Source organism: Chelonia mydas, chromosome 21, assembly GCF_015237465.2.
Source record: "Chelonia mydas isolate rCheMyd1 chromosome 21, rCheMyd1.pri.v2, whole genome shotgun sequence".
Taxonomy (NCBI): Eukaryota; Metazoa; Chordata; order Testudines; family Cheloniidae; genus Chelonia; species Chelonia mydas.
In genome coordinates, this window is record NC_051261.2 from 219,489 (window position 1) to 232,961 (window position 13,473).

Consider the following 13,473-nt stretch of genomic DNA (forward strand, 5'->3'; position numbering starts at 1 on the left):
AAAGTATCTTGTCTCCTCATTTGTCATTTTGGTCAGGTGCCAGCAAGGTTATCTTAGCTTCTTACCCCTTTACAGGGGGAAGGGTTTTTCCTCTGGCCAGGAGGGATTTTAAAGGTGTTTACCCTTCCCTTTATATTTATGACAGGGAGGTTTAGGTTGGATATTAGAAAAAGCTTTTTCACTAGGAGGGTGGTGAAGCACTGGAATGGGTTACCTAGGGAGGTGGTAGAATCTCCATCCTTAGAGGTTTTTAAGGCCCGGCTTGACAAAGCCTTGGCTGGGATGATTTAGTTGGGTTTGGTCCTGCTTTGAGCAAGGGATTGGACTAGATGACCTCCTGAGGTCTCTTCCAACCCTAATATTCTATGAAGATGGGGAAATTCTCCCCCTGCACCCAGAATGAGCAGGAAACCTTTTATTAGAAACTAAGCTGCAGCTAGAGGGAAGCAGGAGTCTGTACTCAGCCTTTACCACACATTTATCTTAGAGGCCAGTCAGGGTAATGCACCGGTGTCCGCTGGAGCAGCAGTGACACCCAGTGGCCAGTCAGGATAATGAACAGACTGTTTCCCCAGGATCAGCTGTGACAGTTGGTGGTCAGTCAGGGTAAATCATAGAATGAATCTGCCCTGGAGCAGCAGACACACCCGGTGGGTGACCAGTGAGGATAATGCACAGAGTGCATCTGCCTTGGAGCAGCAATGACACCAGTGGCGAGAAAGAGGTAATGCATGGAGTGTCTCTTCCATGGAGCAGCAGTGACACCCAGAGGGCAGACAAGGTAATGCACAGAGTGTTTGTCAGAGAAGAACAGTAACATCCCCCGCAGCCCCAGCCTCTTCCGGTGGTGGTTGAGGGGGTGGGGGGGGAATAGACAGAAAATTGTGGCAGCTGCAACCCCACTTGCCATGAGACTCTGCCCCTCCCTATGGCTCCACCCCTTGCTCCTCCTCAGTGAAGTGCCAGCCCCTGCTCCAGGACCAGCTCTAGCTTGGGGCGGCACAATTCCAGGGGTGGCATTGTGGGTGGCACCCCCCCCTTTTTTTTTTGCTTGGGTAGTTGCACTCTTGGAGCAGCAAGTTTTTTGCTTGGGGTGGCAAAAAACCTAGAGCCGGCCCTGCCCCCTCCAAGGCCCTGGCCCATGGCTACGTCAGAGGCCAGAAACCAGAGTCGGGCAGGGTGAGGCGGCTGCTGCATTAGCTGATGTCATGGTGCAGACAGCTGCAGAGCTTCCCCATCTTGTCCTCCTGCTGCTTGGGACCCTGGGGCTGCAGCTGCTCCTCAGCTCCCTCCTGCCCTTTGACCGCTCACAGCCCATGAGAGCCACCCAGGACCTGGCTGTGGGGCCAGCACAGCCCTCAGGGAGCAGAACCCAGGAGCCCGGGCCAGAGCACGTCAGTCCAGGATGCTGTGCTGAGCCCTGGACCCTCCACCTGCCCTGGGTGGTGCACCCTGGTGGTCAGAAACACATGCCAAGGGCTACTCTCGGGGCCCCCCCCACTCACGTCCTCTGAAGCAAGCCAGAGTTGATAGAGAGGAGAACTAGAGTGGTGTGACCAGGAAAGCTCACCCAGTGATGTAGAAGGAACAGAGATGAGGACTGAGCATCTCTGGTTACAGGGATGTTGCTCTCCACAAAGTTACCATACTTCAGGAAGACTTCATAGCACTGGACAACTCCCTGAGAGGGCACAAAGGGCTCCCCCAAGCATATCATGTCCCAGAGAGATGCAAAGGCCTTTTCTCAGGGACCCACCCCATGCTGACAAGAGTTTTTGGAGCCCTCCCTCAATACTTAACTTAAGCAGATTTTTATTTGCTCTTCCTCCGTAGATCACTGTCTGGTTTCCATCTCCCTGGATGGTCTCAGCCACAGGTTGGTCATTCTCTCAACTACTCAAAATCAATAGGAACTGAAAAGAGAGAGAGAGAGAGAGAGAGAGAACTCACTTGTAAGTTAGTCTTCCATCCACCAGTGCTTGCCTTAGACAGACAGACACACACGTCACCTGGCTCTGCTCACTGGACTCCCTTCTCTATATCTCTCCAGCCTACCCAAGGCCTAAAATGCTCATCTCTCATAAGGAACTATAGCCACCCAGGTCTCTCCACACCCTCAGCCCACGACAGCCATGCCTGCCAGGATGCTCTGGTTCTCTGAAGAAAGGAATGATTGAGTACTGAACTGGCGAACAATGTGTTGTTCAGTGACTCACACCAGATGACATGGAACCAGAAACTACAGAGCATCTCTATTTGCACACAGGTCACCCTCCTTCACATTTAGTCATGGGGAGGAGGGGGACACTCCCAGACAATTATCAGCCAAAGACCCTTCTACTATCTCCCTTCATTGGATATAGGCAGGTGTAGAAAGCTGTGGGGATGCAGACTTGAGTGTCAATAGCTCTGTGCCTAGATGGCTCATGTTAGGTATAGACTTACAGGTGGATGGGGGTGGAAGGAAGTGACTTATTGTTGCTGCTGTCTCTAGTCTAGTGGATGCAATCTAGAGCTGATGGGACTTGTCTGCTTCCCTGAAATTATGTATTACGTGCTTGGGTAGTCAGAGCCCTCAGAGAGCAGGGAGAGGCCATTTACAGGGAGCGGATTTCTGTGTGGGGGACCTTGCAGGGGGAGGTGGCAGAGGCCTTGCACCTGTGGTGTAACGGATCAGTTCCGTGGCTGCCTCTTGATCCTCAGGGACCGGGTCCTCATGAGCACTGGGTGTAGCCGCCACAGGAGGATGTGGGGCTGGGTCCAGGTTTTGTGGTGGGTCCTAGGGCTGAGAGTTGCCTCTGGGAGGCGAGATCCTGAACGGGAAGGCGGAGGAATGCCAGGAGAGGGACCCTGGGCCTGATGGTATGCCCAAGGGGTCCAGAATTGCCACTGGGGTGCTGATACGTCCTGCCTTAGGCTCCACGGCCTTGATCTGGGTGCCTCAGACACCCCCGATGCCCTGCCTGATCGAGGGCAATCTCGAGAGGGACAGCCCAAGGGGGGCAGGAGAGGAGGGGGCAGTGTGGGACTGCACAAGGGAGGCATCGTCCTCCGACAGACGGGATGGGTGCTGTGAATGGTAGCGGGGTCTCGACGTTGATCTGTACCGTGGTGCAGGATGGTGTCGCTGTGGGGAGAGACTGTGGGGAGTGGAGTGGTGCCGTGAAGTAGAGCAGTGCTGCAACGTGGAGCAGCGCCTGGATGAGGACTGGTGCCTCGATGTAGAGCAGTGCTGCAATCGAGGACGGTGTCGAAGCAGGGACATGTGCCAGGAGCGGAAGCGGTGCCATGAGCGGGAATGGAGCAGTGCCGCGAGGTAGAACGGTGCCCGGATGGGGTGCAGTGCCGTTATGTAGAGTGGTGCTGGTCCGTCGGGCGACGCCTGGAAGGTGCAGGCTGAGGCCGGTGCTGAGAGCGCCGCGAGGTCACAGAGTGGGACCACGACTTATCTGCCGACGAACACCTCGAGTGGGAGCGGTTCCGAAGGTTGGGGCTGCGAGACCAATGCCACGAGTCGGACCAGCGCAGGGCACAGGTGTGATGCCAGGACTCAGAGCGGCGTCGGGACTCCGAACGGCACAGAGATTCTGGTTGGGGGGCAGACAGGCCGAACACGGTCAGTTTGCCCCGGACAGTGCCGTGCTTCGAGGGAGTGGAGTCCTCGTAGTTGGAGACCTGGGCACCGCTATCTCAATGAGCCCCCTAGCAGCTTTGAAGGTGTCTGGAGTGGAAGGCATCATGACCTCCCCCACATGCAGCCACGGTGAGTCCAGGAGTGCGGGGCTTCCTGGGGAGAGGGGCCCGCGACGACTGTACCCAGCCCGAGGGTCTGTCAGCCATAGGCCTGTTCCCTGCACTGTCCCCTTCCAGGGGTGCAGTGTCCGTGGCAGGCAGAAAAATCTCATTTTATGAGTGTCCCAATTTAAAATAAAGATTTCACGGAAGTCAAAACTCCGACAACTCCCACCCCTGGACCCAGCGATGGGAAATTGTGGTGTAGCAAGTGTGGCAGGACAGCCCCCGCCTTCCCCTCCCCAAAATCTAGGTATCAGTAACTCCCAGTAGTAGGAAATTGGGACATTGAGCAGTTTGTGATGCTACAGCCCCATCCCAGCTTTGCCCACCCCATTGAGCCAGTTTTGTCCCCTGCAGGTAGTCACTATGGTGTAACAGTGCCATGGTGCTACAGAGAAGATGGTGTCTCTGTGCTTAGTAGCCTGCTCTGCGTACATGATGTGAGGAGGTTTGAGGGGCCACCCTGGCCAGGGTCTTGCTGCCCAAGGAAGGTGAGACCTGCGGCAGGCTTTGGAGCAGGCGGTTCAGCAGCCGGGAGACCGCATGCTTGTACATCCCTGAGCAGCAGGTTGCGCACTGCATGTAGCACACGTGTAGCGCTGCAAGGCCAGGTTCTGCTGGGTGGATGTTGCAGGAAACAGGGGCCGAGAGGTGACAAACCAGCAGCCATGAGCTGAACCCACCAAACTAGCAGCCTGTGACATCACCATCCATCCCATCAGCCCTCTGTCCAACCCCCTGTATGCCATATACATCCCTCCATCCACATTCCTTACACACTCATCTCCATATGCATCCCTCTGTCTCTCTGATTGTCCATGCAATGCTCAGCACAATGAGACTTGGACCTGAGCGAGGCTTTTGGGTGCTGCAGTAATGGAGCTGGGGGTGATAATATAGGTCTGGGCAGCACTAGTCCCAGCAGCACTTCTTCTAAGCCCAAACTCTCTACAAAGACAGGGGGTGGGAGGAGCGGCCCACTGAGCCTGGCAGGCAGTACACATCCTTCCCAGTACGGCAGAGACCATGCCCATAAGCAGATAGATCCTGCTCAGCCCCATGGGACACTGAGGGGACGCAGGGGAAGAGCGTGCATGCAACTGAGCATGGGAGCCTGCGGGGTCATTAGCCAGTACCTGGCTCTGTTGAAGGCTCTCCACATGATGTCTGCTTTCTCTGCCTTGGGCTGCCATGAGGAGTAGGGGCAGGCACCAGGTGTACAAGCATTTGGGGGTTCAGTGTCAGGGAGGGGTTTTGGGAATACAAGGGGTTTTGGGGAAGGATGCAGACACCTACACCTGGGCTGTAGGGGGGAGTTTCAGGGGGATTAGACAATAAGCACACTCATACCTGGTCATACCAATGGTCCGTCTAGTCCAGTATTCCTGTCTATCATAGTGGCCAGTGCCAGACGCTTCTGGCAGTTGAAGGTTTAGGGGCACTCCAAAGCATGAGGTTGCATCTCTGACCATCTTGTTTGAGAGCCGTTGATAGACCTATCCTCCAGGAACTTAGCTAATTCTTTTTGAACCCAGTTATATTTTTGGCCTTCACAACATCCCCTGGCAATGAGCTCCACAGGTTGACTGTGTTGTGTGAAGAAGTACTTCCTTTAGCTTCATTTAAACCTGCTGCCTATTAATTTCATTGGGTGGCCCCCTGGTTCTTATGTTACGAGAGGGGTAAAGAACACCTCCTTATTCACTTTCTCCCCACCATTGCTGATTTCATGGACCTCTGTCATAACCCCCCTTAATTGTCTCTTTTCGAAGCTGACCAGTCCCAGCCTTTTTAATCTTTCCTCCCACGGAAGTGGTTCCATTTGTTGTGGTGGACGCCCTTCCCTGCACCTTTTCCAAAGCTAATATATCTTTTGTGAGATGGGGTAACTAGAACTGTATGCAGTATTCAAGGTGTGGGCATATCAAAGATTTACATAGTGGCCTTATGGTATTTTCTGTTTTATTATTTTTCCCTTTCCTAATAGTTCCTAACATCCTATTGGCTTTTCTGTGCTGCTGCACATTGAACAGATGTTTGCAAAGAACTATCCACTATGACTCCAAGATTTTTTTCTTGCATGGGAACAGCTAATCAACACTGAACTTTATCTGTCATTTTGTTGCCCAGTCACCCAGTTTTCTGAGGTCCCTTTGTAACTCTTCGCTGTCAACTTTTTCAAGATAGTTAAGTCTCTTTCCAGAAGTTAATAGGTTGTGAGCAAGAACTGCTATGATGGGGCATAGTGGGAGAGTCCCTCTCTGTGATAATATATAGATCTCTTATAGATCTGACTATACAAAAGTAGAGTTAGCTAGGCCAAAAAAGAATTTGAAAAGCAACTTGCAAAAGACAGAAAAACTAACTGCAAAATTATTTTAAGTACATCAGAAGCAGGAAGCCTGACAAACAATCAGTGGGGCTACTGGATGATCAAGGTGCTAAAGGAGCACTCCAGGAAGACAAGGCCATTGCAGAGAAGCTAATTGAATTATTTGCATTGGTCTTCACTGCAGAGGATATGATTCCCTCATCTGAGCCATTCCTGCTAGGTGACAAATCTGAAGAACTATCCCAGACTGAGGTGTCAATAGAGGATGTTTTGGAACAAATTGATTAAATAGTAATAAGTCACCAGGATCTGAGGGTATTCACCCAAGAGTTCTGAAGGAACTCGTATACAAAATTGCATAACTGCTAACTGTGGTATGTAACGGAAGGCCCTCATGTTCTTTTTAGACTGCCACTGCACAGTGATCTAACAGAAGGTTCGGAACCATTAGTAAAGTAAACAAGACAGAAAATATCATAATGCAACTATATGAATCCATGGTACACCCACACATTGATTACTGCGGGCAGTTTTGGTCGCCCTATCTCAAAACAGATGTATTAAAATTGGAAAAGGTGCAGAGAAGGGCAACAGCAATGATTATGGGTATGAAAAAACTTCCATAGGAGGAGAGATTAAAAATACTGGCACTGTTCAATTTAGAAAAGAGATGACTAAGGGGGATATGAGAGAGGTCTATAAAATCATGAATAGCATGGAGGAAGTGAATAAGGAGTGGCTAGACTCCATAGTCCACCAATGCAAACTTTTTTTGGTTTTGTTTTGAGTTTTTTGAACACCAAGACAACTACATCGTTACTCCTTGGAGAAAGCCTGCAACTGTGATGTGTTTGTTTCCCCATTTGTAAAATGCAGAGGATTATATCCTCTTTCCGTTCAATTTCTGCATGAAAAACCCTCCGGAGCAGCTCATGTAGCCTGACTGATGTTATATAATGACCGCGCATTGGGGCAGTGAATGTCACTCCGCACACTTTCAAGGCTACTGCTCTTGCTACTCTTAAAAGCATCAAACACTAATTTAGTAACATTTCACGAGAAAACTTGTTTATACTGCAGTCTTTATAAACTGGGGTTTTTAAAAATGAGCTTGAAGAGAAACTCTAACTCTGAAGCAAAGGTCTGTCCTTTATGTAACTGAGTCCATGGAGGGACTGGCCCTAATCCTGCAGACACTTATGGATGTGCGTAACATTAGATGCATATCCTTTGAACATTTGCAGGCATAGACCGATCCCCAGCAATTACAGTAGAACCTCAGCGTTACAAATACCCCATGAATAACTCTGAACAAAATGTTATGGCTGTTCTTTCAACTGAACATAGATTGAATACAGCTTTAAAACTTTACTATGCAGAAGAAAAATGCTGCTTTTAGCCATCTTAGTTTAAATGAAAACAAGCACAGAAACAGTTTCCTTACCTTTTCAAATCTTTTTTTAAAGCTTCCCTTCTTTTAAAATCGTTTACATTTAATACACTACTGTACTCTATTTGCCTTTTTTTTTAAAAATAATCTCTGCTGCTGCCTGATTACATATCTCCTGTTCCAAATGAGGTGTGTGTTTGACGTGTCGGTATGTAACTCTGGTGTTTGTAACTCTAGAGGTTCTACACACAAAATTCACTTAAAGTCAAGTATTCATTAAGCTAATTTTTCCTACTGGGGACTAGGCTGCTGCAACAGGGATGGGATGGGAGAAGCCTGGGTAACTCTAGGGAACAAATTTTTAGGCCTGACTAGGGTCATTGCAAAAGCAAAAGTTACCAAAAAAAACCAAAAAACATCCTACTGATCAATCACTGAACACACATCCAGCTGCACCAAGCAGTGCCCAGGTCACCACAATCTAGAAACACAGGCAAGAGAAGACAACTCCTCCCATGAGGTATCAGGGCCCAGTGGGGAGCTGCAGGAGAAATACACATTAGAATTTGCCAAGGAAGATCAGCAGCTCTCAAGATGGAGAAATCCTCCACCTGCCCCCAGAGCTAGTTGGGAACCTTTTATTGGAAGTTAGCCCCAGCCAAGGGAAGTACTCTCTGTAGTCATCAGGGCTGTCACCACAGCCATTAGGAGACAAACACTTATCTTAGTGACAAGAACAGCTGCTTTGCTCCCCGCTGGTCTTGCCTGGCATCTGTCTTGAGGCCAGGCTAGTTTTGCTCTCCACCTCAGGACGGAGCTGAACTAATCCTCCACAAGTGTTCCCTTGCAGAAAACACAACCCAAGAAAAAGTTAGTGGCAGAGACAGCAATGGTATTTATCTCTGGCTCTTGCTATTCGAGAGGGATTTTTCCTACACTCCTCGAGAGAGCAATGGCTAACTGAAGAGGCACCTGGCTGCTCTTGCACCCAAAGCAATCACACTGCAGAGCAGACTACTGTCCCCTCCCCTTGCCTTTATCCCAAAGAGGTCTGTACCTAATCAGAATGCTCACGTCTTCTGAAGGAAGCTAGTCAGTACAGACAAGGAGCTGAGTGCAGTGACCAGTTATTCACACCCAGTGATGTGGAAGGAAGAAAGCTGAGGCTTGAGCCTCTTGGTTACAGGCAATTTGCCTTCCTGGAAGATAACCATAATTCAGGAAAACTAATACTTTCCCTTCCCGGGGCCCTGACAACTCCCTTAGTGGGAAACCGGGGCTCCACCAACCTTCATATGCCCCAGTTAGATTCAAGGACTTTTTTCTCATGGACCCACCCTATGCTAACATAACACATTTCTCTCCATAGACAAGAGCGTTTCCAGCGCTCTTTCAATACTTACCTTAAGTAAATTTCTATTTGCACCTACTCCACAGCTCGCTGTCTGGTTTCCATTCCGCTGAATGGGCTCAGGGTGGCTGCTCCTTCTCTTGGTCTCTCCTCCAGGTTGGCCATTCTCTCATCTGCCCAACGTCATTAGGAACTGAAAAGAGAACGTAGGTCATCAATGGGGTGTGGAGGACAGACATGGGCAGTTGGGTCACCTGGTTTCTGCTTCCTGGAGCCCCCTTCCCTAGTCCCCACCAGCCTAGCCAGCACTTGAAGTGATCAGCTCTGGTAAGGGACAACAGTCCTGCGGGTCTCTCCCTACCCCTATCCCATCCCATGCCCGGCCAGGATGCTCAGGTCCTCTGAAGGAACAGAAGATGGTTTTCTTTGGCTGTACTCAATATTTTGTCCAGTGACTCACACCAGTGACTTGGAAGAACAGACCGGGAATAACAGAGTGTCCCTAGTTGCAGGCAGGTTTTCCTCCTTCACATTCAATCTTGGGGAGCAGGGTGATGCTCCTAGCCCATTAACCTCCCCAGGACCCATCCCTTGCAAAGAAGAAGCATCTCTCTGCTCTCAGGGAGGCACCTTGCTACTCAGACACTTGATAGAGAGACATCATTTCAGCAACATACACAGCTGCTCCTCCTCCATCACCAGACAGAACTCTTGGGCTCCTCAGCTCCTGCCAAGTGGGATGTCCAGGCTGCTCAGGTCCTCATCTGGCTGGGCTGCTCCACTGGCCTGGACAAGTCCTCCGCAAGCACAGCAAATAACCCAACAGCCATCGCTGCCCAAACCTGTGCCGGGGTGTGAGCTTCTGTCTTCCCTGTCTCATCTGCGCTAGAGCAGACCTATATTAAGACAGAGAGTCAACAATGATTAAAGCTAAGATTATATCATGGAGGTCACAGAATCAAAGAATTCGTGACTTCCAGAGATCTCAGTGAGATTTTCCACCTCAGCCCTGGGGCAGCAACACTGGAACTATCAGCCAGTGGGGGCCCCATAGTTATCAGCCACCGCTGGCGGCAGGGGTCCCCTGCAGCTCCCAGCAGCCATGGGTGGCAGGGGAGCTCCCCCAGGCCCATGCCACAACAGATGGACTGCACAGCTCCCAGCTACTGTGAGCAGCGGGAGCCCCCCAGAACTCCCAGCTGCAGTGGGCACACCCCAGAGCTCCCAGGCACCATATGTGACAGGGGGACCCTGGAGCTCCCAGCTGCCACAGGCAGCCCCCAGTCGCTGCAGGCAGGTGGGGGACCCTATAGGTCCCAGCCACCATGGGAAGAACCTGGAATTCCCAGCAGCCACAGGTGACACGAGGACCCCATAGACCCATGCCATTTTAGATGCACCCCTGTAACTCCCAGCTGCTGCATGTGACAGAGGGACCCCAACTGTAGGGCGGCACAGCTTCCAGCTGCCACAGCCGCTGCAGGAAGCAGAACCCTGCAGCTCCCAGCCGCTGCAGGCAGACTCTGGAGTTCCACAGCCCCGTGCCATTGCAGATGGACCACGTAGCTCCCAGCCACCACAGGTGTACCCCAGAACTCCCATTTGCCACATGTGGCAGAGGGACCCAGGAGCGCCCAGCCACTGTGGGCGGGGGCAGGGCCCCACAGCTCCCAGCCACTGCAGGGGAACCCCACAGCTCCCACAGGCAGACCCTGGAGCTCCCAGCACCATGGGCAGCAGGACAGCCCCCACAGGTCCACACCACTGAGTACGGACCCTGCAGCTCCCAGCTGCTGCGTGTGGACCCAGGAATTCCAAACAGCCATTGATGGTGTGGGGACCCCGCAGCCCTGCATAATTACAAATAGACCCCACAGTTTCGCAGACCCTGGAGCTCCCAGCAGCCATAGGTGGTGGGGGAACTCCTACAGGCCCCTGCCACCGCAGACGGACCCCGCAGCTCCCAGCTGCTGCAAGCACACCCGAGAGCTCTCTGCCACCATGGGTGGACCCCAGAGCTCCCAGCCTCCACAGGCAGCCTTCAGCCACTGCAGGCAACAAAGGGAACCCCCCAGCTCCCAACCACTGCAGGCAGACCCTGGAGTTCCCAGTCACCGTGGGTGGCGGGTTAAGCCGCAGCCTCATGCCATTGCAGATGGACTCCGCAGCTCCCAGCCGCCACGGTCGGACACCAGAGCTCCCAGCTGAGCAATGTTGTGAATGCCAAGACTATAACAGGGTTCAAAAAAGAACTAGATAAATTAATGGAAGCTAGGTCCACCAATGGCTATTAGCCAGGATGGGCAGGGATGCTGTCCCTAGCCTGTTTGCCAGAAGCTATCAGTGAGCAACAGGGAATGGATCACCTGATAATTACCCATTTTGTTCATTCCCTCTGGGGCACCTGGCATTGGCCACTGTCAGATATTGGGATAGGATATTGGGATGGAGGGACCTCTGGTCTGATCCAGTATGGCTGTTCTCATGTTCTTAGGAATCCAGGAGCTCCCAGACACCATGGGCAACAGGGGGACCCCACACCTCCCAGCTATCACGGGCAGACCCTGCAGCTCCCAGCAGCCACAGAGGCTCTGGAGCCACAGCCACGGGTGATGGGGGGAACCCAGGAGCCACAAGAGAAGTGGTAGATGCCTCCTGCTTCCCCATTTTGTCAGTTATTTTTAGTAAAAGTCAGGGACAGGTCAGCGCTTCCATCAATTTTTGTTTAATGTGAATGACTTTTATCAAAAATAACCATGACAAAAATCTTAGCCTTAACTATGATGGGTCAACTTGCAACCCTCTTCCCCAATACTTTTGCCACCTGTAGCAAACATGACCCTTCCCCCCTCTCTAACGTGCTACTGACACTAAAACGACCTAAACCCCCCTACTTATCCATCGCTATTGCTTGGCACCCCATTGCCACCCGTACTTCTATGCTGCTGATGGCCAAACCCTCCCCCCAAAATCTAAACCCCAAACCCCAAGATTTAACCCGCCCCCCACCCAGAACCCAACCTGAACCAATAATTGCTAACCCATAACCCTATAACCTGGTCCCCAACCCTAACCCCCTTGACCAAAACCGTAGCCCCATCCTCACCCCCACCCTAACCTCCAGCTCTGAACCCCGCCCCCCCAGGCCTGACACGGCTTCACCCAGAGCCCAGCTCCCCACTCCCCCCGTGCAACAACAGCGCAACCCCCAGGCCGCCCGCGGACAGCGCCTTCGCTCACACGCTCAGGAACAGATTCTGCAGCCACGAACATCCCCCCACGCAGCCGCCGCGACCCACGGAGTCCGGTCCCGCCCGCGGACCTGCGGCCGGCTCGCTGCCCGCAGGATCCTCGCGCCCCAGCCTGGCGATTTCCCGCCTTCCGGTCAGCGACTCCGAACCGTCCCGGGTCTTCGAGACGCTTCTAAGCCGCGGCACCTGCGGAGATCTCCGCCCCCAGGCAGTGGCAGCCCATTGGCTGCCAGCTCCAGAAAACGTCACCTAGTGACAGCCCATTGGCTCTCAGAAAACACCTGGCGCGCAAGCGGGCGCCACCTGCGGCTTTTCGTCAGGCAGGACGGCAGCGCCCGCCGCTGTGGTCTCCGCTCCTCCGCCCAGGCAGCCGGAATCAGCGCCGCTCGGCCTCGAGCTGCCTCTCGCAGGCGTGCACTGAGCTCCGACTACACAAGGCCCTGACGGCTCCGCCCACCATTGCTTTCAGAAAACGTCACCTAGTGACGGCCCAATGGGAGATTAGCTCTGTCTGAAAACGTCACTTAGTGAGGGCCCTATGGGAGATCAGCTTTCAGAAAACCTCACCTCACTACGCCCAATGGGAGATCAGCTCTTTTAGAAAACGTCACGTCACTAGGCCCAGGGGAGATCAGCTGTCAGAAAACGCGGGGCAGGCCGGAAGCGCGGCGCTTCCCAAGTCGCGAGACAGCGAGCGCCCCGCCCCCGCCGCGTAGCGGCTCTCCTCGCAATCATCAGCACGCGCTGACCGGCCCCACGCTGCCCTCCAATCCAGGCACCGCCGCGCGCGGCAACTGCTCCCCTGCCCGTTCCCCCGGGCCGCGCTCAAGACAGCGCGCGTGCAGCGCGTGTAATAACACGCCTCAGCGCGCTCCGTCAACGGCGCATTTAAAAGGCCCCCCAAAAGGCAGCGGTCTAGTTTCAAAACCGCCCACAAAACATAACCGGACCAAAACACCCCCGTGCAACAGTCCTCCGACAGCTCGCCGCTGTGCGCGGCGCGCCTTCCCTACGTCGGGCGACAGGCTTCCCCGTCAGGGCGACCACACACCTAGTCAGCCGCAGGTTCTGCCCAGGCAGGCTCCCAATTAGCCACGCTAAAAATATGGGTCCCAACCCCAAAACTTACTCAAGTTTTACCCCAATGTCCCGACACGGCCAGATTTTAATATGCAAATAAGATACTGCCTTGCTCAGTCAACTCTCTCTGCCCTTCGGTGGGAGCCTGCCCAGACAACAACGTTGATATTTAAATTAGCTAGTCCTTCCTCAGTCGCTCCCAGCTCCCTCACTTACCTTTCTCCTATCAGCTTCAGGCCTTATTGGGATCCAGAAAGTGGGCGGGCAAAGCTCA

General features: G+C 52.9%; 1 protein-coding gene across 6 annotated transcripts; it reads right to left on the reverse strand.

Moving 5' to 3' along the window:
• Positions 1-309: 309 nt before the first annotated feature.
• On the reverse strand, positions 310-12,580 carry LOC122463502. 6 transcript variants are annotated; one of them, XR_006286938.1, is made up of 5 exons: positions 12,109-12,580; positions 10,984-11,097; positions 9,499-9,764; positions 8,921-9,061; positions 8,105-8,360 (listed from the first exon to the last, which is right to left on the reverse strand). XR_006286938.1 is itself a non-coding variant. In XM_043533778.1 (2 exons), exons 1-2 carry the CDS (start codon positions 12,139-12,141, stop codon positions 9,901-9,903), a joined length of 1,230 nt encoding a protein of 409 aa, XP_043389713.1. In that variant the 5' UTR covers positions 12,142-12,539; the 3' UTR covers positions 9,806-9,900. The 6 variants fall into 6 exon arrangements, 1 of the variants encoding a protein (XP_043389713.1); XR_006286935.1 differs by having other exon boundaries at positions 8,105-9,061; positions 12,109-12,530; XR_006286936.1 differs by having other exon boundaries at positions 8,921-9,764; positions 12,109-12,519.
• Between the last annotated feature and the right edge of the window lie 893 nt (positions 12,581-13,473).